The 25,304-nt window shown below is 46.3% G+C and overlaps 1 protein-coding gene across 3 annotated transcripts in view; it reads right to left on the reverse strand.

The window, feature by feature from the left end:
* Positions 1-4,958: 4,958 nt before the first annotated feature.
* LOC140385210 (sperm-associated antigen 1-like) overlaps positions 4,959-25,304 on the reverse strand; it is a 225,029-nt gene continuing 204,683 nt past the window's right edge. For all 3 annotated transcript variants that reach the window (XM_072467111.1, XM_072467112.1, XM_072467110.1), the window contains 2 exons: positions 15,869-16,279; positions 4,959-6,245 (listed from right to left, as the gene is read on the reverse strand). In XM_072467111.1, coding sequence (XP_072323212.1) covers positions 6,117-6,245; positions 15,869-16,279 — 540 coding nt within the window. In that variant the 3' untranslated portion in view covers positions 4,959-6,116. The remainder of the gene's footprint in view (positions 6,246-15,868; positions 16,280-25,304) is intronic.

Here is a 25,304-nt window from a genome sequence, read left to right on the forward strand (position 1 = left end):
TGCTGTGTGTTCATCTTTATAATCTGTGCTTGGTTTGATCAAGTTAAAATCCGAGCAATGATGTATCTGAGGTATACAGGCCAAGATCCCATGCTTTTCCCATTTGTCTGATCCAGAGCAATATTGTGGGTGTTATGTTTGGCCTCTTGTGGAGAGTAAAATCACTCCAAGTTGCTGCTTTTGACAGCTATATAGTGCTGAACTGAAATGTCTCTGGACGTTTGATCAAACTAAGAACTGGCTTTGGCTGTCAAATTGCCTGTTATCAATTGTTCTTCAATAATGGCCATTTGTTTGAGATACTGGAGGACAATCTGTGCCTGTCGAACTGTTCCCCAACAAGAAGCTAAAGCCCTTTTAAAAGGAAAACAGGGAGCAAATTAGTGCATAAGGAAAATCTGAATATATCAATGTGATGTTCTATATTGAAATACTAAAGTCTCAAAAGTGAGATGGCAACAGAAACAGGTATCCAAGTAACTGGAAGCCGGTGCTTTTACTGCAGAGGGATTGAAGCCCTTCACTGAGTTGAGGCCCAGGGTGCTAAGACCTGATTTGAAATATCTGTGAAATCATTTACAGAAATGTATGTCTGTGGGTTAGATTTGCATCCACATAACAAAACAAGAAGATTGAAAGTTGCACGTTTCACAACGCATTGCAACTTTGGATGCTTGGAGTTTCTTCTCATGTTGACAATTTGAAAATTTACATCTCGGTTCCAGAAAGATACTTTTTTTCTCTCTTGATAATACATCGTTAGCAAAGAACTGCAGCGTTCTGCATGTCTTGCCTAAAAATGTATAAATTTTCAACCTTAGTCAATGTTTCAAATCCATGTTGATTACATTTTAGGGGGGCGGAAGATGCTCTGTGTGACGGAATAACATGCAGGCTCCCATACACATACAAATCTTTGGAAATTGGCGGGAAATTAATAAGGCTGTAAGTTCAAATGGTATCCTTGTCTTTATTTATTCACTCACAGGGTGTAGGCATTGCTGGTAAAATGAACATTTATTGTCCATGCCTAGGTGCCCTTCAGAAGCCGGGGTGAGCCACCGCCTTTAAACCATTGGAGTCCATGCGGTGAAGCTACATCCATAGTACTGTTTGGTAGGAAGTTGTAGATTTTGACCCAGTGATGATGGAATGATAATTCCAAGTGATGATGGTGAGCAATTTGGAAGTGGTGGTGTTCCCGTGTGTCTGATGCGCATTATCCTTCCTTGCTGGTTTGGGAGGTGCTGTTGTAAAAAACATTGGTGAATTTGCTGCAGTGCATCTTGTAGATGATGCATGCTGCCACCAGTTTGCCATTGGTGAAGTAAGTGGAGGTTTAAGGTATTGGGTGGGGTGCCGATGAATTGGATTGCTTTGTCTTGAAATGTGGTGAGCTTCAAATGTCGGAGCTGCCTTCATCTAGGGAAGGTGGAAGTGTTTAATCACTGACTTGGGGCAGCACGGTAGCATAGTGGTTAGCACTATGGCTTCACAGCGCCAGGGTCCCAGGTTTGATTCCCGCTTGGGACACTGCGGAGTCTGCACGTTCTCCCGGTGTCTCCCCGGGTGCTCCGGTTTCCTCCCAGTCCAAAGATGTGCAGGTTAGGTGGATTAGCCACGCTAAATTGACCTTGGGTTGGATGGGGTTGCTGGGTTACGGGGGTAGGCCGGAGGTATGGGCTTAAATAGGGTGCTCTTTCCAAGAGCTGGTGCAGAATCGATGGGCCAAATAGCCTCCTTCTGCACTGTAAATTCTATGATTCTATGACTTGCACCTTGTAGATGGTGGTGAGGCTTTGAGAGCAGAGTTTTGAACTGATCTGTTGTGGGAATGCTCAGCTCTGGCTATAGCATGCTGCTTCTGTTTAACATCATGTGGTCACGGGGTGTCACTCGCCACTCCAGTGATCAGCCACACATCTGCTCTGCAGCCTCCATGTGGGCCAATTACTTTTAATCAATCTTCACCACTAGGATGTTGACTGGGTATTTAGTGATAGTAATGCTGTTGAAAGTTGAGGTGAGATGGTTAGGTACTCATTGGATATGGTCTATGGTCAATATCCCAACTTATGTGGCACAAACATTACTTGCCACTTATTGACCCAAGTCTGAATTTTACCCGGGGTTGCAGCATGCAGGTATGAACTGCTTCATTATGAAGAATAATTGAACATTTTGCAATCCTCAAGAATATCCTCCTTCTGACCTTATGATCAATGTTCCCATTGGCTGTACAGCAGTCTGGAAGATAGTGCAATGCAGGCTTTGTTCCACAATGAGGCATGTGTGTGGCCATGCTAGAAAACTTGGAAGGATTGAAGGAATTGGCTGTGCAACAATTAAGTTTTAAAGACAACATTGCTTATGGGAAGCTAATTTGACAAAGCAACTGAATGATTGGGTCTCTGACCCTGAGGAACTCTAGCAACTATGTCATTGGCTGAGATTGATCTCCAACTACGTCCTCCTTTCTTCATGCACGTTATGGCACCATCCAGCGGAACCCAAACTAAACCTCAGCGAGCAGGCCATTGTGGGTGGCACGGTAGCACAGTGGCTAGCTCTGCTGCCTCACAGCGCCAGGGTCCCAGGTTCGATTCCAGCTTGGATCACCGTTTGTGCAGAGTCTGCACGTTCTCCCCATGTCCGCGTGGGTTTTCTCCAGGTGCCCCGGTTTCCTCCCACAAGGCCCAAAAGACGTGCTTGTTAGGTGAATTGGATATTCTGAATTCTCCTTCAGTGTACCCGAACAGGTGCTGTAGTGTGGTGACGGGGATTTTCACAGTAACTTCATTGCAGTGTTAACGTAAGCCTACTTGTGACACTAATAAAGATTATTATTATTGGTAAGCGCTGCTAGATTACACTGTCAATGAACTCTTCCATCACTGTTGAGGATTGAGATTTGATACTATAAGTAATTGGCCAGATTGGATTTGTTCTGCTTTTTATGGATGGGGCATTACCTGCGCAATTTTCCACTTGTTGGGTAGATGCCAGCGTTGCAGTTATCTGGCTTGGGTAGAGACATTACTCGGTCTGGAACTGTTTTAGTGTTGGGGCTTTGCCATATTTAGTAAATTAATGAGATTAGTTTTGTATTCCAGGTTTATTTTAATTAACTGAATTTCAATTCTCCAGTTGGATCATTTGTCTGGATTACTGGTCTAGTAATATAACCAGTGTATCCTTGTATTTATAGAGGTATACGAGTTGAAATCAAGGAAGTTAGGTAAACATTTATAAATCATTGGTTAGACCTCAGCTGGAGTAGTATGTTCAATTCTGGCTACCACAGCATGCAACATGCTTGGAGATGATGCAGAAAGACATCTATTTGAATAATAATCTTTATTGTCACAAGTAGGCTTGACATTAACACTGCAATGACGTGACTGCGAAAATCCCCGAGTCGCCACACGCCGGCACCTGTTCAGGTACACAGAGGAAGAATTCATAATGTCCAAATTATCTAACAGCTCATCTTTTGGGAATTGTGGGAGGAAACTGGAGCATCCGGAGGAAACCCACGCAGACATGGGGAGAACATGCAGACTCTGCACAGACGGTGACCCAAGCCGGAATCGAACCTGGGACCCTGGAGCTGTGAAGCAACAGTGCTAACCGCTGCTACCATGCTGCCCAATGGTACCAAGGATGAAGGACTTCAATTGTTTGGGAGACCAGTGAAGTTGAGATTGTTCTCCGAGCAGGGAAAGGAGATATAATAGAGGTGTTCTAAATTACTGAGGGGTTCAGATAGAGCATTGGCAAAGATGGTGCAAGAGGACATCTTGTGCAGTGAGTTATGATCTGGAATGCTGTGGGTTAAAGGGAGCAGATTTAATTGTAACTTTCAAAAACAGACTGCATATGGAGCTAAGGGGTTGATGAAAGCAGACTGCATATGGAGGTAAGGATGAGGCAGTGGACCTAACGAACTCAAGTCTGTTTGCCCTAGCTGTTTTTACTGAACGTACAGGAATGTTCCCAACAATGAGTGAGCAAGTCTCTCTCTGCTATTCAAATGAGTATCTTGGATAAAAAGTTCAAGATTTTCCTCGTTTACTGAGTGAAGTAGAGTTTTTTCTTTTTTACAGAAATGAAAAAAAACACCGAAAAATAAACACCAAATAAAATGCACCCTGCAATTTACATTGGGTAATTTGAAGAAAAACATCAAACACAACTCTAGAATTTTCACATCTGGTCTTGCTTTTAAGCCATTGCTTATTTTTTCCATTCCTGAGGTAATTTTCTAGATTCATCACTTAAGTTGGCAAAATTAGTCATTTTGTTTTAATGGGAAGTCGACAACAAACCGAGGAAACTAGAACTCCAATTAAGGTAATGTAATAATTCACCTCGGATATTTAACGGTCCAACTGAAAGTTAGCAACTGCATGAATAAAAAGTGAATAGTTTTGCAAGATGTCTGCCGTTTTCATTCGGAGGGATTTTTCTCCCACCATTCGCAAAAAAGCTTGTTATTTTTGTTCACCTAAACATTACCTGAAACCAGTTTGATTATATAACCAAACTCGTTACAGATAATTGGTACATGCTGACTTGATAGAAGATGTACATTTTCTTTCTGCTTTGTTTTTTCCCCCCCCCCCTTTGACAGCTCGGAGCCAGTTTTATTGTTAGGACAGCTTGCTCACCTCCCTTTTTAAAAGTAATTGCTTGTTCCATGTTCCGAATTGCATTCAAATTAAAATCAATAAATTACCTAGGAAATGGAAGAGCAATTGTGACTTTATGAATCTATGGATCCTTGTAAATTTGTATTCCACCATCAGGGAATTACATTTAAACCAATTTTTGTTTTACATTTTCATGTTGAGTGTAGACTGGTTTATAAGTAATGATTAGGTGGCTGAATTAGACTCCCACAAATTATAATTGTTAAAGGACCATATTTTTAAAAATTGAAAGGCCAGATCTGGTAGTAGTTGTGTGGAAAAACTCCTTTTAATCACAATGGGTTATATTAGTTGACATCAAAGAATACAATTTATGAAACATAGCTCTATAATGGAAGCACCACCTTGCAAAATTACCATTTTATCAGCAGAAATTCCCTGGGATAGAAGTGGAAGGAATCAATACAAGTATAATTTATTATTTCAGTGCATAAACACAACAGGCAGAAGCAATTTCTACATTTCCCTGACGTTAACTGTGAGATTGCATTACCAAGCATAAAAGTTATCAAATGCTCATTTGAAACAGTGCAGCAGTAAAATAATCTGCACAAATTTACTGCATTCTGAAAAACTGCATTTTACATTCAAAGTTTCTTGAGTATCCTTGCTGATCTTAATTCCAGTTCGTTCACAGGGCGAAGTTAACATTCTTGACCAGGCAATCTAAACAAAGGCATTGTAATTTAGTATTAACCAGATTCTAAGGACTTCTTGAGGTTATCAGTACTACCTATTCTGATACTTGGAGCGTTGCAAAAATCTAAAATACCATATGTTATTTCTAGAGATAGAACAGAATTGAAGTGATACATAAACAACAAAAAAATAAATGTTTATTGCCTTTGTGTTGCTAGTAGGAACACACCAAAAATAATGTTCAATATGAAGAAATAAAAACACAATACTGGAAATATTTGTCAAGTCAGACCAGCTGTGGAGAGAAAAGTTATAATTACATGTCGACAAACTTTCATCGGAACTTTCAGATAAAAGAACATCGACCTGAATCTCCATAGATGCTGTCAGACCCATTGGGAATTTCCAGCATTTTCTATTATTTCAGATTTCCAGCTACTTGTAGGACTTTACTTTCATAAATAGCACGTCTTGCTGATTTATATATGACTCCCGACTTTTAGTAAGCCAACACAGTCTAACAGATCATTGTTTAACAGCTTCATATGCTTGGACTTTTATGAAACAGATCATTGTGAATGAATTTTGAAGGGGAAGAACAAGGTCCTTGTGAAAGATTAATAATATAACAGTAATAGGTCATTTATACATTAGTTAGATTTCGAGGAAGAAATGAGTCAAAATAAAGTATGCAGCATAAGCCAAACAAATTTCATTGTTCTAAACCTCCTGAGATACACTGTCATTCCTGACAAATAATTAACACTATATATCATAGTTTTTTGCTAGATTCTGTACATCTTCAGAGGTGAAATCATCGCTCTTCGTCTGTAACAGACAGCTGAAGAGTTGTTGCACTTGTTCCCTTTCTTTACCAACAAGGACTGACACCATCTGCACATAAAATAAGTGTTATTTAGTCATTTAAACCTACAAGACACTCAATTATGCTGTAGGCATATCAAATACAAAGTTCAATTTGTTAACTGTTCTAATATCTTCTGTAAGCTGGTTTCAATCAGTTGTGCCTCCAACACAGCATGTGATTTTGTTGACTCAATTTTCAGATCATAAAGTGCACCTTGTCACAATTTTCCAGTCATGTTTTAGATGTTAACATCTATAAGGTGTCATAGTAATCTATGGCCTACAAATTGGTTTGTACAATGATTATTTTTTTTATTTGGGCGAGAAACAAGCTGAAGGATCCAAATTAACCACTGCCCATACCAGGAGAGTGTTGTATGCCAAATTGGTTAGTGTCCCACAGAATGCTCCCCAGAAACTAATGTCAGGTCCTTCACCATTGCAGATGGAGGCTCTTAACATCTGTTTTGGCCCCTTTGGAAATCTGGATCATGACTGATTTAAGTTTGCCACCTATTTGTTGTGGTCAGCTAATCGCAGCCAAAAAAAGGTAAGTAAAGCATCACGTTTTTCCCAATGTGCTGCAGGTGGAGACTTTGGACAATTGCTCATCCCCTTTTCCATCAGACCCCAATTCAGAACTTACATAAGATTGTGTCACCCCAGAGATTTTTCTCCTCTGTTACGAGGGCATTGTCTACTCGGGCACCAGTTACATCCTCGTGATATAAAAGGACCAATTTTGTGAAGTTCACTGTTTTGTGCCAGTGTCAGCATGGGTCTTGCAGTCACTGCTTGTTTATATGCCAACGCTTGGCTGTCACAAATCTTCCGTCTCCTATAATGTAAATCCTTTAAGGGGGTCTCAAAACCATGTGATGCTACCGTACCTCCTTGTCTCTTGCATTAGCTGTTTACCATTTGTTTGGTACTGCTCTCCCAGTCACCGATTTTCAGGCTCAGCCACTTTGTTCTGCCCTATATTTGGGATATTGGTTAATTATCCACTACCCCATTGGTTGTCAATTTGTATTTCAGGCCCTGAACTACATCCTATCTCCTTGTCCATTTGATTTCCTGTCCTCCGTATAATAAAAAAAATCCTAGGCATCTGTCCCCTGGTCCTCAAGCAATACCACGGGGAGATTGAGATATTTCTTCAGCTTGCATTTTTACAAAAAATATAAATTTAGAATACTCAAATTATTTTTTTCCCCCCAATTAAGGGGCAATTTAGTGTGGCTAATCCATCTACCCTGCACATCTTTGGGTTGTGGGGGTGAAACGCACGCAGACACAGGGATGTTAAGGAATGGGTTAAGAGATATTCCAATTAGATGTCTCATTGATGTTAAGTATCCAATAATTGACATATAAAGGGGTTGCAGGTGGCATTTGTTTGGTGTGGTGATAAGAGTTTTGTATGGAGTGTGTTCAAGGAAAATAAAGGTGTCTGGGAAAGAAACAGAACTCGGGACTCTTTACTCAACACCAGCCAGAAGCTAACTGGAGAGAATGTGCAAACTCCACATGGACAGTAACCCAGGGCTGGGCTTTGAACCTGGGTCTTCAGTGCTGTAGTCCCAGTGCTAACCACTGTGCCACATGCTGCCCTAGCTTGCATTTCTAGCAAAGTATTTGCAATGCTATCTGTTTCTTTTAAAAATAAACATGGACTAATAACCATGGGAGAGTTCAATGGCCTCTAACTCTTCTTGCTAGTTTATTTAATGAAAGGGGAAAAGTGAATGGAGGTTTAACAGTATGTGAAAATCTAATCTTCAGAAAGAAGCCCAACAAAAGAGGAATGCCGGGTCTAGTAATGGGAAATAAATCAGAATAAGACAAGAGAAGTAAACATAGGGCAAGATCTAGGCAGTAGCAATCACAATTTGTGGTAAGTAACATTCACATCACACAACTGCCAGACAATTACTATCTCCAACAACAGAGAATCTAACCATCTTCCCTTTACATTCAATGGCATTATCTTCACTGAATCCCCCACTATCTACATCCTAGGGGTTACCATTGACCAGAAACTGAATGGACTAACCAGACAACACTGTGGCCACAAGGTCAGAGATGGGGAATTCTGTGGGGAATAACTCCCCTCCTGACTTCCCAAAGCTTGTTCACCATTTATAAAGCACAAGTCAGGAGAGTAATGGATACTTTCCACTTGCTTGGAAGAGTGCAGCCACTCCAACAACACTCAAGAAATTCAACACCGTCTGGGATAAAGCAGCCACTTGAGTGGTACCCAATCCACCACCTTCAACATTCACTCCTTCTACCACCGTTTACAAGATACATTGCAGCAATTCACAAGTCTCCTGTGCCAGCACCTTCCAAACACACAATCTCTACCATCTAGAAGGACAAGAGCAGCAGAGGCATAGGAACATCACCACCTGCAAGTTTCCCTCCTGACTTGGAATTATAACACCGTTCCCTCATTGTCACTGGATCAAAATCCTGGAACTATCTCCCTCACACCACTCTGGGTGTTCCTACAACAGTTGCAGCTGTAGCCACCTGGGTTGGCCAACTCCCGACGTAAAATGGAGAACAGCAAAGGCTGCAGGGAAATTCAGCCAACAGAGGCAGAAACTAGCAGGTGCAAGTTACTGTGTATTAAACTCTGCAAAAGCCCAGACAGACAGCATCGATACAAGCAGCCATCTGCATAATAATGTAGCAGCCATCTACATACTAATGAGCAATCCCCAGGTACAATCGAAATATTTGGGATAATCAAAGCCAAGCCAGACTCCCTGGCACCAGCAGGAGCCAACACAAAAGAGGTTAACAGACACCTCAAGACTGCCCATCGATCAGGGAACCGCTCCAGTGTTGGAGAAATCGAACCAAGCGATTGGAACGGAGTCCAATCACTTGGAACCAGGTACAGGGTCTGCCCCGAAAGACGGGAAGCCCCTGAGGACTATAAAGTTAAGCCCCCAAGTTCAAATCGGTCTTCTTGACCGGGTCACCCGGTGCAGCTGCCGCCGAAATCCAGTAAGTCTCAAGTCAAGGCTCGCTACGAGATAGGCGCTCCGAGCTACCAGTCCGTACCAACTTCACATCCCGCAGACTCAGAACCCGAACAAAGGGCCATTTGTTCCCCTGACCTGGTGGGCCAGTCCGAAGCTAAGTATAGGCCTGTTAGTTGTAGAAGTAGCTTAGAAGTAGAATTTATGCATGAGTAGCGATTACTGTGTATAATAAATGTGCTTTGAATCTTACTAATTGGTGTATTGAATTATTGATCATTACTTGAACTTGAACCTCGTGGCGGTATCATAAAGATACCTGGCGACTCGAGAGCAAAGGTTATAAAACAGAGTCAATTGAACCAACCAAAAGTTAGCAACACAGCGGTTTAAGAAGGCAGCTCACCACCTTCTCAAAGGCAATCAGGGACCATCAATAAATCCTGGCCTAGCCAGCGAAGCCCCCCACATCCCAATTTATGGTTCCCCCAAATCTGCATTTCCCTTGACCCTGCCCCCAACCCGAAGTGTTGGCGAAACTGCCTCCAAATTCTCAATGAAGCTATTACTTCGGACTTCCTGAGTATTTCCCCAGGGCCAGTGGGAGCAGCGCTGTTGCTAGCGCCTTCAATAAACCAGAAAAATATTAACAATGAAATAGAAACATGGTGGGAAATATTTCAAAAGAAAAGGTGATCAGTAAAGATCATGATAACAAAAAAGAGCAAGAACAAATTATCCCATAATGAAAAATCAGAGCTACATAGAGAAATCAACACATAATTGAAGGTAAAGAAATTGGCATAAACCAAGTACATGGACAATAATGGAGAGGGTGTCAAAAGGAAATACAAGAAGATTTGGAAAGAAGTTGGCAAATATTACATTAAATTACATGATCAAAGAAAATATATAAAACAATATTCTCCTTATATACAAGTAACAGAAGGAAAATCAGAATAGGGTTTGAGCCACTAAGGAATGCACATGATAAACTCATAGGTGATTATTAGAAGATCAGAAGAAATAGGTGCAGGAGTAAGCGATTCGGCCCTTCAAGCCTGTTTAGTGACAGTGAAATGGCAGAAATACTTTACAATTAATTTTATTAAACATTTATCATTTTATACCAAAATAGAAACAACAGTAAACCAAATAACAACAACAATAACCGAGTAAACCAGCACCCCCCACACCAAACAGCTAACAATTCCTTAAAATACAATATGAACGGTTGCCATCTACGGTAGAACCTTTCAATTGATCCCCTCACGGTTCATTCGACCTTCGACAGGGCGGCACGGTGGCGCAGTGGCTAGCACTGCTGCCTCATGGAACTGCGGACTTGGGTTCAATCCCGGCCCTGGGTCACAGTCCGTGTGGAGTTTGCACATTCTCTCAGTGTCAATGTGGGTCTCACCCCCACAACCCAAAGATGTGCAGGACAGGTGAATTGGCCACACTAAATAGCCCCTTAATGGGAAAAATATAATTGGGCACTCTAAATTAAAAAAACATTTGACCTTCGAGGTGCAAAAACTCCATTTAGTCACCTAGCCATGCCGAGGTGCGAGGTGACGTCACCAGTCTCCAACTCAGGAAGATTCGTCTCCGAGCAATCAGCGAGGTGAATGCTAGGACATCTGCCCCTGCTTCCGTCCGCAGCTCCGGCAGGTCCGATAGCCCAAATATAGTCACTAAAGGACAGGACACCTGCTCAATATTCAAAATTGCCGATATGGTGCTAGAAAAAAAAGAGACCCCAAAACACACAAGCTTTTTTAAAAATAAATTAAGAGCACTCAACTATTTTTTCCAATTAAGGAGCAATTTGGTGTGGCCAATCCCCCTAACTTGCACATCTTTGGGTTGTGGGGGCGAGACCCATGCAGATATGGGGAGAATATGCAAACTCCACACTGACAGTGACCCGGGGCCGGGATTGAACCCGGGTCCACAGGGCCGTGAGGCAGCAGTGCTAACCACTGCGCCAACATGCCTCCCTAGAAACACACAAGCTTGGAACAGGACCAGGATATGCTTGTGGTCAAGGCCCGCTCGAACAGCGCTTGCACCTATCCTCAACCCGCCCTAAACAGTACCTTGAGCTGGATCAGGCTCAGCCTCGCACAGCATGACGTGGCATTCACCTGGGGAGGGACTCACTCACACATCCTCCTCCGGTATGGGTCCCAGCTCCTCCTCCCAATTGGCCTTCACACCGTCCAACAACACCAGATCCTCCCCAAGATCTGTTCATATATGCCGGACGTAATACCCTCTTACAACCCCTAGCAGGAAAGAACCCTCTTCAATAAGGTCGATGACGGCGTAACCAGAAATGCCGGGAACGTTGTCGAACAACATTTCATACCTGGAGGCATGTCACGCGTCCGAGTTCAAGAGCCCGACTTTCTCTTTTAGCTCCTCCAGGGTGGCAAACCGCCCTTCCAGGAATAAATCATTCACTCTCGTCAGCTCCTTCCCTTTCCACCCCCCAAATGTGGCATCCAACTTAGCTGGTTCGAACAAGTGGTTCACACAAATGGGGGGGCCACCTTGACACTGACCCCAGCTTGAAATGCAGACGGAGTTGCCTCCATATTTTTAAAGGGGAGACAACCACATGGTTTGAAGAATACTTTGCTGGAGAAAAAGGCAGAGTCGCAGTCACCAGTGCCCACAAACTGAATCCTCTGCACAACCCAGACTCCATCCACACCCAGGTAAACCCCGGTCTCCACACCACTCCAACACCTTCTCCGCAGTCATCGCCCAGTAGTAAAACATCAAATTTGGCAGCGCAAACCCCCGACTGTCTATCCCTCTGTAGGACCACCCTCCGAATCCTCGGGGCTTTCCCCGCCCGTGTGAAACCCAATAAAAGCTGTTCTATCCTCAAATGGCTTGGGTAGTAATACCGGAAGACACTGAAATAAAAACAAGAATCCAGGGAAGGTGATCATCTTTTTAAATAAATTTAGAGTACCCAATTCATTGTTTTCCAATTAAGGGGCAATTTAGCGTGGCCAATCCACCTAGCCTGCACATTAATGGGTTGTGGGGGCGAAACCCACGCAAACACGGGGTGAATGTGCAAACTCCACACGGACAGTGACCCAGAGCCAGGGTCAAACCTGGAACCTCGGCGCAGTGATGCAGCAGTGCTAACCTCTGCGCCACCATGCCGCCCCACAAGATGTTCATCGTGATGGATTGAACCCGGCCCACCACGGAGGCTGTCCCAACTTTGCAGGTCCACCTTGACCCTACTTGGTAGGTTGCTGAGAGAACATCTCCGAGAAGTACTCGGTTACCTTCGAGCCCTCCACTCCCTCCGGCAGCCTCACTATCCTTTGGTTGAACCGCCTCAACCTGTTTGCCAGATCTTCCACTTTTTGCCCTCAGGCCCTTGTTATTCTTCACCACGAGCAGTACTCCGCTTCCAATTAAGCAAATCGCCCTTCACGGCCTTCAATACCTCGCCTTGCTCTTTTCCCAGTCGTCAAAGTCTTTCCCAGTTGCTCTCAAATTGGGCCCAATGCCTCCTCAATGGTGGCTTTAAAGGATTCCTATATCTCTTTGTCTTGCACTCAAACTGCCTATCCATCAGTTTCCCAAATTTTTCCAGTTCTTGCACCATCACCACAGCTAGTGTGTCTACTGTAATGGGCGCGGCCACCTCTGCCATCTTCCCTCCTTCAGATTTTCTTGCCAGGCTATTAGCCTGAGCCATCTTCCCCATGGGCTTTTTCATCAAGACTTTCGACATTAGTCCATCGAGTAACCCTTCCCTAGATCAACCAGCTGGGTTTGGACACAAAAATGACCGGAAAAGTATGCAAAAGGGGTCAAAAAGCAAAGACCCTGGTGGTAGCCATCTTTCGTGTGACTTTCTCTCACATGGCGTTATCGGAAGTCCCTCAATTTGCCTTAGTATTTAACAGGAAGATTTACAAGATGAGTATGACATTTGAAGAACAGATTAATAATAATAATCATCATTATTATTGTCACAAGTGGGCTTACATTAACACTGTAAGGAAGTTACTGTGAAAATCCCCATGTTGCCACACTCTGGCACCTGTTCAGGTACACGGAGGGAGAATTCAGAATGTCCAATTCACCTAACCAGCATGTCTTTCGGGACTTGTGGGAGGAAACCGGCGCACCCGGGGAGAACGTGCAGACTCCGCACAGTGACCCAAGCCGGGAATCGATCCCGGGTCCCTGACACTGTGAAGCAACTGTGCTAACTACTGAGTTACCGTGCCGCCCAAAAATGTCTAAGGGATTTAAAGTAGAAAGGGGCGAGATATTGATAAACTAGTCAAATTTAGAGGACAAAGCTCTTGTCTGGATAGATTACACCTGCATGCTCTTGGCTGGATAGATTATATCTGCACATATGATAAGGAGCTACGAAGGAAATCTCAGACAGTATATTTATATCTTCTTTGTTCTCTGTCGAAGGCAAGTTCATGGCAAATCACAACAAAATGCCATGATCTTTATACCACGTGTAGGACATGTCTGCTTCCACTGGAAAGGGGATCAAATTCCATGCTGTTGGTATTATTCTGAACCACTTGCTAGTTGACTGAACTAACTGGACCTCCATTTATGTGTATATAAAATATTTTAAAACTTCCAAAGAAAAGGCAATGTTGTCGGACTACTTGTGGACACCTAATACTATTCTTATATTTTAAAATGGAGGCACAATAAATCCAGGAAACTATAGGCCAGTTAGTTTATCAGGAGTAGGAAAGATATCAAACTTTTAAATCTAAGTTGTGATAGACAAACATTTAGAAACTGAAAATATACTAAAGAACTGTTGGCAGCGTTTTCAAAAGGGAACATCATGCTTTATGAAACTTACTGAATTCTTTGAAGAACTAGAAAGACGAGACTAGGATAATATAGTAAACTTTTGGATTTTCAAAAGACTTTTACTGAATTGTCACATTGTGAGCTTGTGATTAAGGCATGTGAAGGGGTCAAATTGCAGCATGGATAGCAAAATGGCTACAAAACGGAGAGTCCAGGCTAAAGGTAGTCACTCAAGACTAGTGGAGAATGAGAAGTGGTGTGAAAGTGCTGGGACCACTGTTGTTCACCATTTGCATGAATTATTTGGACTCAAACTGAATATAGAATACCAAAATTTGCAAACATCAAAGTGGGAATACAGTTTATGTGAGGAAGACTGCGACAAAAAACAAGATGACATTCATAAACTTACAGAATGGGTATGCAATTGGTAAAGCAATCTCAATATAGAAAGTGAGGTCCATATTTTGTTAGGAGGAATAAGAAGTCCACCCTACTCCTTGGAAAATTAGAGTCTAATTGGGGTGTAAGAGCAAAGTGGTCTAGGGACACAGGTTCGCAAATTATTAAGTAGAGATGCAGGTTGGCAAAGGCAATTAAAATGCAAATGAGCACTGGAGGTTTATTTCTATTGGAATAGAATTCAAAAACAATTTTGAACTTCTTTGACAAAGGGTCATCTGGACTCGAAACGTTAGCTTTTTTCTCTCCCTCCAGATGCTGCCAGACCTGCTGAGATTTTCCAGCATTTTCTCTGGTTTCTATAAAACACACTTGGAGTACTCATGGAGCAGAATGATTAGAGCACAAAAAGTGGCCATTTGCGCTGTCGTAGGTGTCAACTCTCTGCAAGAGCAACTTACCTACTTTCACTATCCTGCCTTTTCCCCGTAATTCTTGGCCGGTAGTAATTCATTTTCTTTTTTAGATAATTATCCAATTCCTTTTTGAATGCATCAATTGAATTTGTGTCCACCACACTCTCAGACAATACATTCCACACCCTAAACACACCATGAGTAAAATTAATTTATTTCCGTTGCTGACCCTTATTTTGCCAATCACCTTAAATTGAAGGCCTCTGGTTTTGGATCCTTCTGCCAATGGGCACAGTTTCTCCCCGACTACTCTGTCCCGATCCTTCACCATTTTGAACATCTCTATCAAATCCTCTTTTTATCTTCTCTAGAGAAGCCCCAGCTTCTCCAACTTATCCACAAAGCTGAAGTTTATCATTCCTGTAACCATTCTCGTGTATCTTCTCTGCACCTTCTCTAATGCCTTCACAATGTGCTCAGTTTATAAATTTATAATTACAATTTATAAAAAGGATATAATAAAACTGGAGAAAAATGGTTTACAAGGCTAGTGGCCTTGTAACATGGAAGTTATCCTCATCAGGAAAGACTGAACAGGCTGGAGCTGACCTAATAGAGATTTTCAAAATTATCGAAGGGTTCAATAAGGTAGATGTAGATAGAGATGATGTTTCTTCTTGTGGGTGGGTCCAAAACTAGAGGCTATGAATATATGATTACCAGTAATAAATCCAGCAAGGAATTCAGAGGAAACTTCTGTGCTCAAAGAGTTGGTTCTAATGTCGAACCTGCTTCCACATGAAGTAGTTGAGATAAATAGCATTGGTTCATTTAAGGGGAAGTACAAGAGCAAAAAAGGTACATATGAATACGTTGATAAGATTCAATGAAATAAAATGTGAGGAGGCTCAGAGAAACACTACATAGACCTGATAGACTGAATGGCTTTTAAATTCTATGCAAATTTAAAAAATATAGTTAAAGTTTGAACAAAACATACCTTGAATCGTTCCGTTTTGCACAGATGAACAAGATGCTGATACACAAGATTGGGGTCCTTTTCCAAAAGATGTCCTTTCAAAGCTTGAATAATCATGGTGAACACATCACCTTCCAGTTTATTGCTCATCATGGACGGTAGGTCCTTGGGTTCTACATTTTTTAACAGCTCTGCACAGGCTCTAATATCCTTCTTGGCCCGCAACAAACTTAAAGCTTGGCCAAATTCATATGCATTTGTTGGCTTTAAATTAGATCCTTTTTCTGGAGGTGGATTCGAATTTCCAAAGGCTCCTCGTCGGGTTGATGGATCCTCACTTCCGGCAGAATCCACTTGCAGAGCTTTGGGATCAGTTGGAGTTTCTTGCCCACTGGCAGTTACGGTTGCATTCTCCTCCTCTTCATCACTATCCTTTGGAAGATAAAAATGGCAGGATTTGAACACTATAAGCTTTGTGGTCTGTTAATCTCTGCAGCAGTGTTTAATAATACCTTCAAGCAAAGACAAATGATTGAAAAAATGTAAAGGGTGTATACGGTTAGGATACTGGATTATTGGTTGGGGGGGGGGGGTGGGGGGGGAGAGAGGGGGGAGTCAACTGAAACTATATACAAGGAACCTAAAACAAAAGTGCTCGCTAGCTCAAGATCCAGGTTCCCTATCACTCATGCCTCATTACAGAAGTATTAATGCGGAAAGGCTGTGTGTGTGGAGTCAGGACGTGAGATTACGTGCTGCAAACTAGTCAGTCCATGGCCTGTTGTAGTAATTATGTGATAATTACAGTAATCATGTAGGTGGTCCAGTTAAGGTTCTGGTTGATGGTGATTCCCAGGATGTTAATGGTGGGGGATTCAGAGGTGACAATACGTTTGAATGTCAAGGGGAGGCGATTAGACTATCTCTTGTTGTAATTCCTTAGTTTTGGATGGCTGAACACTTATCCCATACATTCAGGCCATCACTGAGACTTACACACAGCTGGAATGTATTGATCTATGCTAGCTAGGAAAAATGCCACAATTATAACCTGCAATAACTTTACATACACAAGATTGCATTTCTGTTTTTCTCCCCTGCTGTCTGGCTCTGCCGAAGATATATATGAGAGAGATTGCAGAGCATGAATAGCCAATGGATGGGGCATGTGAAAGAGGCATCAAGTTTATTTATCATTGCTTGAGAGTAAGCTTCACCACTTTTACATAGGCAATGAAATATTGTTTAAAGGTCTGTAATGCAACAGGACACAGCATCTCAGAGATCTAGTAACCAGCATATTATAATAGTATATTATCTGACTTAGAGGGGAATGCAACCAGAGGCTGGGAGAGTGCCAGTTAATGGAAAAAGAGCCAGAGGGTGTGATTCTTCCAAAATGTTTTGGAAGAATCACACCTAGTGTCGCAAGAAGATCAACGACCTACACAGGGCCACACAAATGAGTTAGTACCGCACCCCCGCTCTCCTCCCACGAGCTTGCACCTGCCACCACCCAGCACCATGCCATGCCCTGGCCTTCCCATGCTGCCCCCTCCTTAAAACCTTCATCCACCCCCTCCCCACTCCAAGCCCCCCCCCATCCCAAACCATGCGCTGAACCACGCGTGCGACTAACAATGCCCTCTCTCTGTCTCTGCAGGAGAAGCTGTCCCACAACCATTGGGAGAGGGTCCAGACTGGTGATGGCGTGCCGGAGCATCCGCACCGCCTTTGAGGAATGGGTCCTGGAGGATATGGGAGTGGCCGAGGACAGAGCGGTCACCAACGCGGAAGTTAGCGCACAGCGCAGAAGTGAGGATCCACAGGCCCCCATCCAGATGGACTGTCACACACGGGTTGTTATTGCCATACAGACTAATCCATTCCTCCCACTAACCACATGTCCATTCTCCCGCAGAAACTCCAGCTAATGGCGCCAGCCCATCCGGGTCCCCGCCTCCCATGAGACCACCTTGGAGGAAAGTTCCGAGGATTCCACCGATGCATCACAGCTGTCATCCCCACTCTCCATTAGTGCAGAGACACACACCTCGCTGGGCAATGTTACCAGACAGGCTTCTGGGGCATTCTGGTGATCATAACATGGTTGCTGATGCACATCAGGTGGAGGTAGGAACGGCCAGGCAAGAGAGTAGTCAGAGGGCTGTTGGATCCCAGGAACTAGCCGGGTCCTAGACAGATGCTGAATCTATGAACATGCTATCCCGAAGCTGATGCAGACGTTAGGGTGTGGCCGTGATATTCAGAGGGGGATGTCAGTGACCCTCCACAGGTCCATAGCTGATTGGAGGAGTCCCAGAGGCTGCGGCCGCGGGAGGTGGCGCCGGCAATGCGTGGCACTGAGGCCAGCACTGCTAGGGTGGCGACCGCAGTGGAGAGCCTGGTGCACAATGACAGCAGCATGAGTGGATTGTCCAAGGCGTGCCTCAGTCGGTGACAGCAATGGCTGAGGGCCTCGGTAGACTGTCTGACTCAATGGAGGACTAGACCCAGTACTGTCTGACTCAATGGAGGACATGACCCAGTATCACTTGGACCTTGATGAGGCACTGCGGGACATGTCCCAGTCTCAGATGGGAATAGCTGAGGCACTGCGCAGGCGGGTATTGCAGAGATACTGCCAAGTCACTAAGAAGCATCACCAAGGACGATTGGGGAGTCGCCAGGGCTGGCAGAGCCAGATGACGCTGGGGCAGCTGGGGCTCAGTCCAGCTGCAGCTCCATCCTGAGGTGAACCCCAGGACCGTATGGTCACCGACTGGAGGAGGGAGCGTTGGGTGCCAACCTGGACCCGTCCTGTGGAGTGGGGATGGGAGCCACCAGCTCCCCCGTGTTCCAGCCCTCTGATTCCACCCTTCTGACAACGCCACGTCTCGCAGTCAGCACCTGGAACAGGGTGGCATGGCTGTGCATGCGCCGCCAAGTGCGTCAGGGCACTCTGGTCCCAGAGGATGACTGTTAAGGGTATCGAAAGCCACAGGACGTGGTAAGCAGCTAGCTGCCTCCACCTCTGATGTGCAACCTGGGGACACACCTAGTCGCACTGGTAGAGCAAGAAAGGCTAAGCATGTCGAGGATCACTGAGGGCACGAGGAGGGGGGGGGGGGAAATTGTGCGTGGGGGGGGGCCAAGGGGGGGACGTATGAATGGGGGGAGGGGCGAGAGGGTGGTGGGGAGAGAGGTGTGGCACCATTGGGAGTGCCAGGGTGGGACACTTGTGAAACATTAAAAACCCTTCACACAACCAGTATGACACCTTTGCCACTTTCTTCAGCTATGTGAGCCGACCTCCGAACCCTTGCCCCGTCTCCTCAGGCATGGGGGACTAAACCCCCCCCCCCCCCCCCCAGGGCACACCACATGTAGGTGGTGGGTATGTGAGCACTCAGCAGACATGCAGGGTTCAGACTATGGCATAGATTGAGGGGTACCAGCGCTCAGCTCTCTGTGGGTTATCATCAGCCCCCTCGATAGTGACTCGTTGACAGTCCAACATCTTGGGATGGTGGGGAATGGGGGCAAACTAGGCCACATCCTATGTGAAGCGGGCGAGTAAGAGGGTCTTCCTAGCCCTTTGGGCTTGCTGGACTCTCGCCGCTGCTGCCTGTCCTCCAGCCTTCGGCTGATCCTCCGGTTCCTCCCCGGGATCGTCCTCCAACCCCTGCTAGTCCAGCGCATCGGAATGCATTTTGAACAGGGGAGCAAGTCTGCAGAGGCATTAGTGGAGTACAGAAATTGCAGAAAGGAGCTTAAGAAATCAATTAGTAAAGCAAAGAGGGGATATGAGAAAGCCCTGGCTGGTAAAAGTAGGGAAAATCCCAAGATATTTTCTAAGTATATCAATGGGAAGAGGATAACATGGGAAAGGGTAGAGCCCATTAAGGACCAAAGGGGAAATCTGTGAGTGGAGCCGGAGGACATTGGTACGGTGTTGAACGAATATTTAACATCTGTCTGGATTGGATTGGATTTGTTTATTGTCACGTGTACCGAGGTACAGTGAAAAGTATTTTTCTGTGAGCAGCTCAACAGATCATTAAGTACATGGGAAGAAAAGGGAAAAAAAGAAAATACATAATAGGGCAACACAACGTATACAATGTAACTACATAAGCACCGGCATCGGATGAAGCATACAGGGTGTAGTGTTAATGAGATCAGTCCATAAGGGGGACATTTAGGAGTCTTGTAACAGCGGGGAAGAAGCTGTTTTTGAGTCTGTTCGTGCGTGTTCTCAGACTTCTGTATCTCCTGCCCGATGGAAGAGGTTGGAAGAGTGAGTAAGCCAGGTGGGAGGGGTCTTTGATTATGCCGCCCGCTTTCCCCAGACAGCGGGAGGTGTAGATGGAGTCAATGGATGGGAGGCAGGTTTGTGTGATGAACTGGGCTGTGTTCACGACTCTCTGAAGTTTCTTGCGGTCCTGGGAAGAGCAGTTGCCATTCCAGGCTGTGATGTAGCCAGATAGGATGCTTTCAATGGTGCATCTGTAAAAGTTGGTAAGGATTAATGTGAACATGCCGAATTTCCTTAGTTTCCTGAGGAAGTATAGGCACCGTTGTTTTCTTGGTGGTAGCGTCGACGTGGGTGGACCAGGACAGATTTTTGGAGATGTGCACCCCTAGGAATTTGAAACTGCTAACCATCTCCACCTCGGCCCCGTTGATGCTGACAGGGGTGTATACAGTACTTTGCTTCCTGAAATCAATGACCAGCTCTTTAGTTTTACTGGCATTGAGGGAGAGATTGTTGTCGCTGCACCACTCCACTAGGTTCTCTATCTCCCTCTTGTAATCTGACTCGTCCTTATTTGAGATCCGGCCCACTATGGTCATATCGTCAGCAAACCTTTAGTTGGAGTTAGAACCAAATTTTGCCACGCAGTCGTGTGTGTGTACAGGAAGTAGAGTAGGGGGCTAAATACGCAGCCTTGAGGACTATTGTGGAGGAGGTATTGGTGTTCATTCTTACTGATTGTGGTCTGTTAGTCAGAAAATCGAGAATCCAGTTGCAGAGTCGGGAGCCAAGTCCTAGGTTTTGGAGCTTTGATATGAGCTTGGCTGGGATTATGGTGTTGAAGGCGGAGCTGTAGTCAATAAATAGGAGTCTGATGTCGGAGTCCTTGTTGTTGAGATGCTCTAGGGATGAGTGTAGGGCCAGGGAAATGGCGTCTGCTGTGGACTGGTTGTGATGGTATGCGAATTGCAGTGGATCAAGGCGTTCTGGGAGTATGGAGGTGATGCACTTCATGATCAACCTCTCGAAGCACTTCATTACGACTGAAGTCAGGGCCACCGGACGGTAGTCATTGAGGCACGTTGACTGGTTCTTCTTTGGCACCAAGAGAACTCTGTCTTCGCCCAGGAGAATGAGGAGGTGGATATGGCGCTTGGGGAGAGATTGTGAGGTTCTTGAGCAAATTGGCACAGGGAATAACAAGGCACTGGAGGTATTGGCGGACTTAAAACTGGACAAATCTCCAGGTCCAGATGAATTATGTCCCAGGCTGCTGTGGGGGGGGGGGGGGGGGGGGGGGGAGAGAGAGAAGAGATTTCCGGGGCTCTGACCCAAATTTTTAATTCCTCTCTGGCCATAACAGGCCAGATAGGCCTGTTTCCGTGCTCTAAATATCTATGACTCTATGAGTTTCATATCAGCAGTTGGGAAACTACTGGAGAAGATTCTGAAGGAGAGAATCTATCTCCACTTGGAGAGGCAAGGTTTGATCAGGAATAGTCAGCATGGCTTTGTCAGATGGAGGTCATGCCTAACAAATTTGACTGAATTTTTTGAGCATGTAACCAAGTCTATAGATGAGGGTAGTGCAGTTGATATAGTTTACATGGATTTCAGGAAAGCCTTTTCAAAGGTCCCACATGGGAGACTTATTAAGGCGGCAAATGCACATGGAATACAGGGTGATTTAATAAGGCGGATTCATAATTGGCTCAGCAATAGGAGACAGAGGGTAATGATAGACGGCTGCTTCAATGTCTAGAAGCCAGTGACCAGTACCCCCCATTGTTTGTCATTTATATAAATGACAAAGATGACTGTGTGGGGAGGTAGGATCAGTAAGTTTGCGGGTGACACAAAGATTGGTTGGGTGGTTAACAGTGAGGTTGAGTGTCTTGGGTTAAAGGAAGTTATAGGCGGGATGGTCAAATGGGCGGATAAGTGACAGATGGAATTTAACCCTGAAAAGTGTGAGGCGATACACTTTGGAAGGAGTAATTTAACAAGGAGGTATACTATGAAAGGTCTGACACTGGAAAGTTCCAAAGAACAAAGGGACCTTGGCGTGTTTGTCCATAGATCTCTGAAGGCAGAAGGGCAGGTTAATAGGGTGGTGAAAAAGGCACATGGGACACACTTTTATCAAACAGAGCGTAGATTACAAAAGCAGGAAGGTCATGATGGAGCTGTACAGAACTTTGGTGAGGCCACAGCTGGAGTACTGTGTGCAATTCTGGTCGCCACATTATAGGAAGGATGTAATTGCACTGGAGGGACTTCCGGTTGCGGCTATGCCGAGGTAGGTCGCACGTTCGGCAGCTCCCGCCAGGAACGGACTTTTGGGCTCTTTAGAGGGGCCCCAACGGCAATTGTTCGATGGCTCCCAGTGTGGGAAGGTGACAGCAAGGTTCCCCCGGCACTGTATGGATTGGACCAGGAGTGGAGCGGTTAAGAAAGTGATTTTGGTGCAGCGGAAAGTGCGAGGGAGGAGAAGCAAGATGGCGGCGGGTGGAGACCAAGCAGCGTGGGCGCAGTGGTCGCAGGAGCAGCAGGAGTTCTTCAAACGCTGTTTTGCGGAGCTGAAGGCAGAAATGCTGGCGCCAATGAAGGCGGCGATTGAGAAGCTTGTGGAGATCCAGAAGACCCAAGGGGCGGCGATCCGGGAGGTGCGGCAAAAAGCCTCGGAGAACGAGGACGAGATCATGGGCCTGGCGGCGAAGGTGGAGGCGCTGCACAAGAGATGGGCGGAGAAATTTGAGGACCTGGAGAATAGGTCGAGGAGGAAGAATCTTCCGATTCTGGGTCTCCCTGAAGGAGTGGAGGGGCCCGATGCCGGGGCATACATGAGCACGATGCTCAATTCTCTGATGGGCGCGGGAGATTTCCCGAGGCCCCTGGAGCTGGATGGAGCTCATCGGGTCCTGGCAAGGAGATCCAAAGCCAACGAGCCACCAAGGACTGTAGTGGTGAGGTTCCACCGCTTTATGGACAGAGTGTGTGTCCTGAGATGGGCCAAAAAAGAAAGGAGCAGCAGGTGGGAGGACACGGAGATCCGAATCTACCACGACTGGAGTGCGGAGGTGGTTAACAAGAGGGCTGGCTTTAACCGGGCTAAGGCGGTTCTCCAATGGAAGGGGGTGAAGTTCGGGATGCTGCAGCCAGCGCGATTGTGGGTCACGTTCCAAGATCGGCACCACTATTTTGAATCGCCTGATGAGGCATGGAACTTTATCCAGTCTGAAACGTTGGACTCAAACTGAGTGTTTGTCGTTGGGGGGGGGGGGGGGGGGGCTGTTTACTGCGTTTGGGGAATGTTCTTTTTGTTTTGGTGCTGGGTGGGGATGGGTGAATGGATTTGATTTGGGAGCTGTGGGAGAGTGTGGGCGTCGGTGTTGGAGGGGCAGGGCCCCGCGGAGGAAGAGGGAGGGTGGAGGCCCGGGGATGGGGAGTTGGGGTAAGGTTGCAAAAAAGGAGCTACGCCAGAGGGGGCAGGGCTGGATCAGACGGAAAGCGCGGGCTTTCTCCCGCGTTAGGGAAGGATGGGGGCGGGGCCACTGGGGGGGGGGGGGGGGTGATGGCGGTGGTGGAGAGGAGCGCACACTGATTGCCAAGGGGTAGGGGGATTCTCACACGGGGGTCGAGGGAATGGTGGGAGAGGCCGGATTCAGCAGGAGTCAGCTGCCTTACGGGAGTGTCATGGGGGGGGCAAAATGGCTAGATGAGGATCTAGTGGGGGGGAGGAGGGGGAACTGGGTTGCTGCTGCATTGGCCAAAGGGGAGCTGGAAGTAGGAGAGGTAGTCGGGGCGGGGGTCCGCCGCCTGGGGGACTGGAGGGTGTGGGAGGTGCGGGCACGTGGCTGGCCTAGAAAAGGAGATGGCTAGTCGGCGGGGGGGCGAGTAGCCCCCTGATCCGGCTGATAACTTGGAATGTGAGGGGCCTGAACGGGCCGGTCAGGCGGGCCCGGGTGTTCGTCCACTTAAAGGGACTGAAGGCAGACGTGGTTATGCTCCAGGAGACGCATCTGAAGGTTGCAGATCAGGTTAGGCTGAGAAAGGGATGGGTAGGGCAGGTCTTTCATTCAGGGCTGGATGCGAAGAACAGAGGGGTTGCAATACTGGTGGGGAAGCGGGTGTCGTTCGAGGCACTGAATATTGTAGCGGATAATGGAGGTCGACATGTGATGGTGAGTGGTAGGTTGCAGGAAGTGCTGGTGGTACTGGTGAACATATATGCCCCGAATTGGGATGATGCCGGATTTATGAAACGCATGCTGGGTCGGATTCCGAATCTGGAGGTAGGAAGCTTGATAATGGGGGGGGGGGGGGGAGACGGACTTCAACATGGTGCTGGACCCAGCACTGGACCGTTCCAGGTCCAGGACGGGTAAGAGGCTGGCTGCGACCAACGTGCTCAGGGGGTTTATGGACCAGATTGGGGTGGGGGGGGGGGGGGGGGGGTGGTGGATCCATGGAGGTTTGCCAGGCCGCTGGCCAGGGAATTTTCCTTTTTTCCCCACGTCCATAGAGCCTACTCCCGGATAGATTTTTTTCATCTTGAGTAGGGCGCTAATCCCGAAAGTGGAGGGAACGGAATATTCGGCCATAGCCATCTGGGACCATGCCCCACATTGGGTGGAGCTGGAGTTGGGGGAGGAGAGGGACCAGCGCCCGCTGTGGCGCCTCGATGTGGGACTGTTGGCGGATGAGGGGGGGTGCGGGCGGGTGCGGGGGTGTATTGAAAGATACTTGGAGGCCAACGACAACGGGGAGGTGCAGGTCTGGGTAGTCTGGGAGGCGTTGAAGGCAGTGGTCAGGGGAGAGCTAATCTCCATTAGGGCCCACAGGGAGAAGAGAGAGGAGGGAGAGGTTGGTGGGGGAGATTTTAAGGGTGGACAGGAGTTATGCAGAGGCCCCCGAGGAGGGGCTACTTAGGGAGCGACAGAACCTCCAGACGGAATTCGACCCGATGATCACGGGGGAAGCAGAGGCACAGTGGAGCAAAGCGCAAGGGGCGGCGTAGGAGTATGGGGAGATGGCGAGTCGGATGCTAGCACATCAGCTTCGTAAGAGAGAGGCAGCGAGGGAGATCGGTGGAGTTAGGGATAGAGGGGGGAATACGGTGCGGAGAGAATAAACAAGGTGTTTAGGGACTTCTATGGAGATCTGTACAGGTCTGAGCCCCCAGCGGGGGAGGAGGGG

Source organism: Scyliorhinus torazame, chromosome 11, assembly GCF_047496885.1.
Source record: "Scyliorhinus torazame isolate Kashiwa2021f chromosome 11, sScyTor2.1, whole genome shotgun sequence".
Taxonomy (NCBI): domain Eukaryota; kingdom Metazoa; phylum Chordata; class Chondrichthyes; order Carcharhiniformes; family Scyliorhinidae; genus Scyliorhinus; species Scyliorhinus torazame.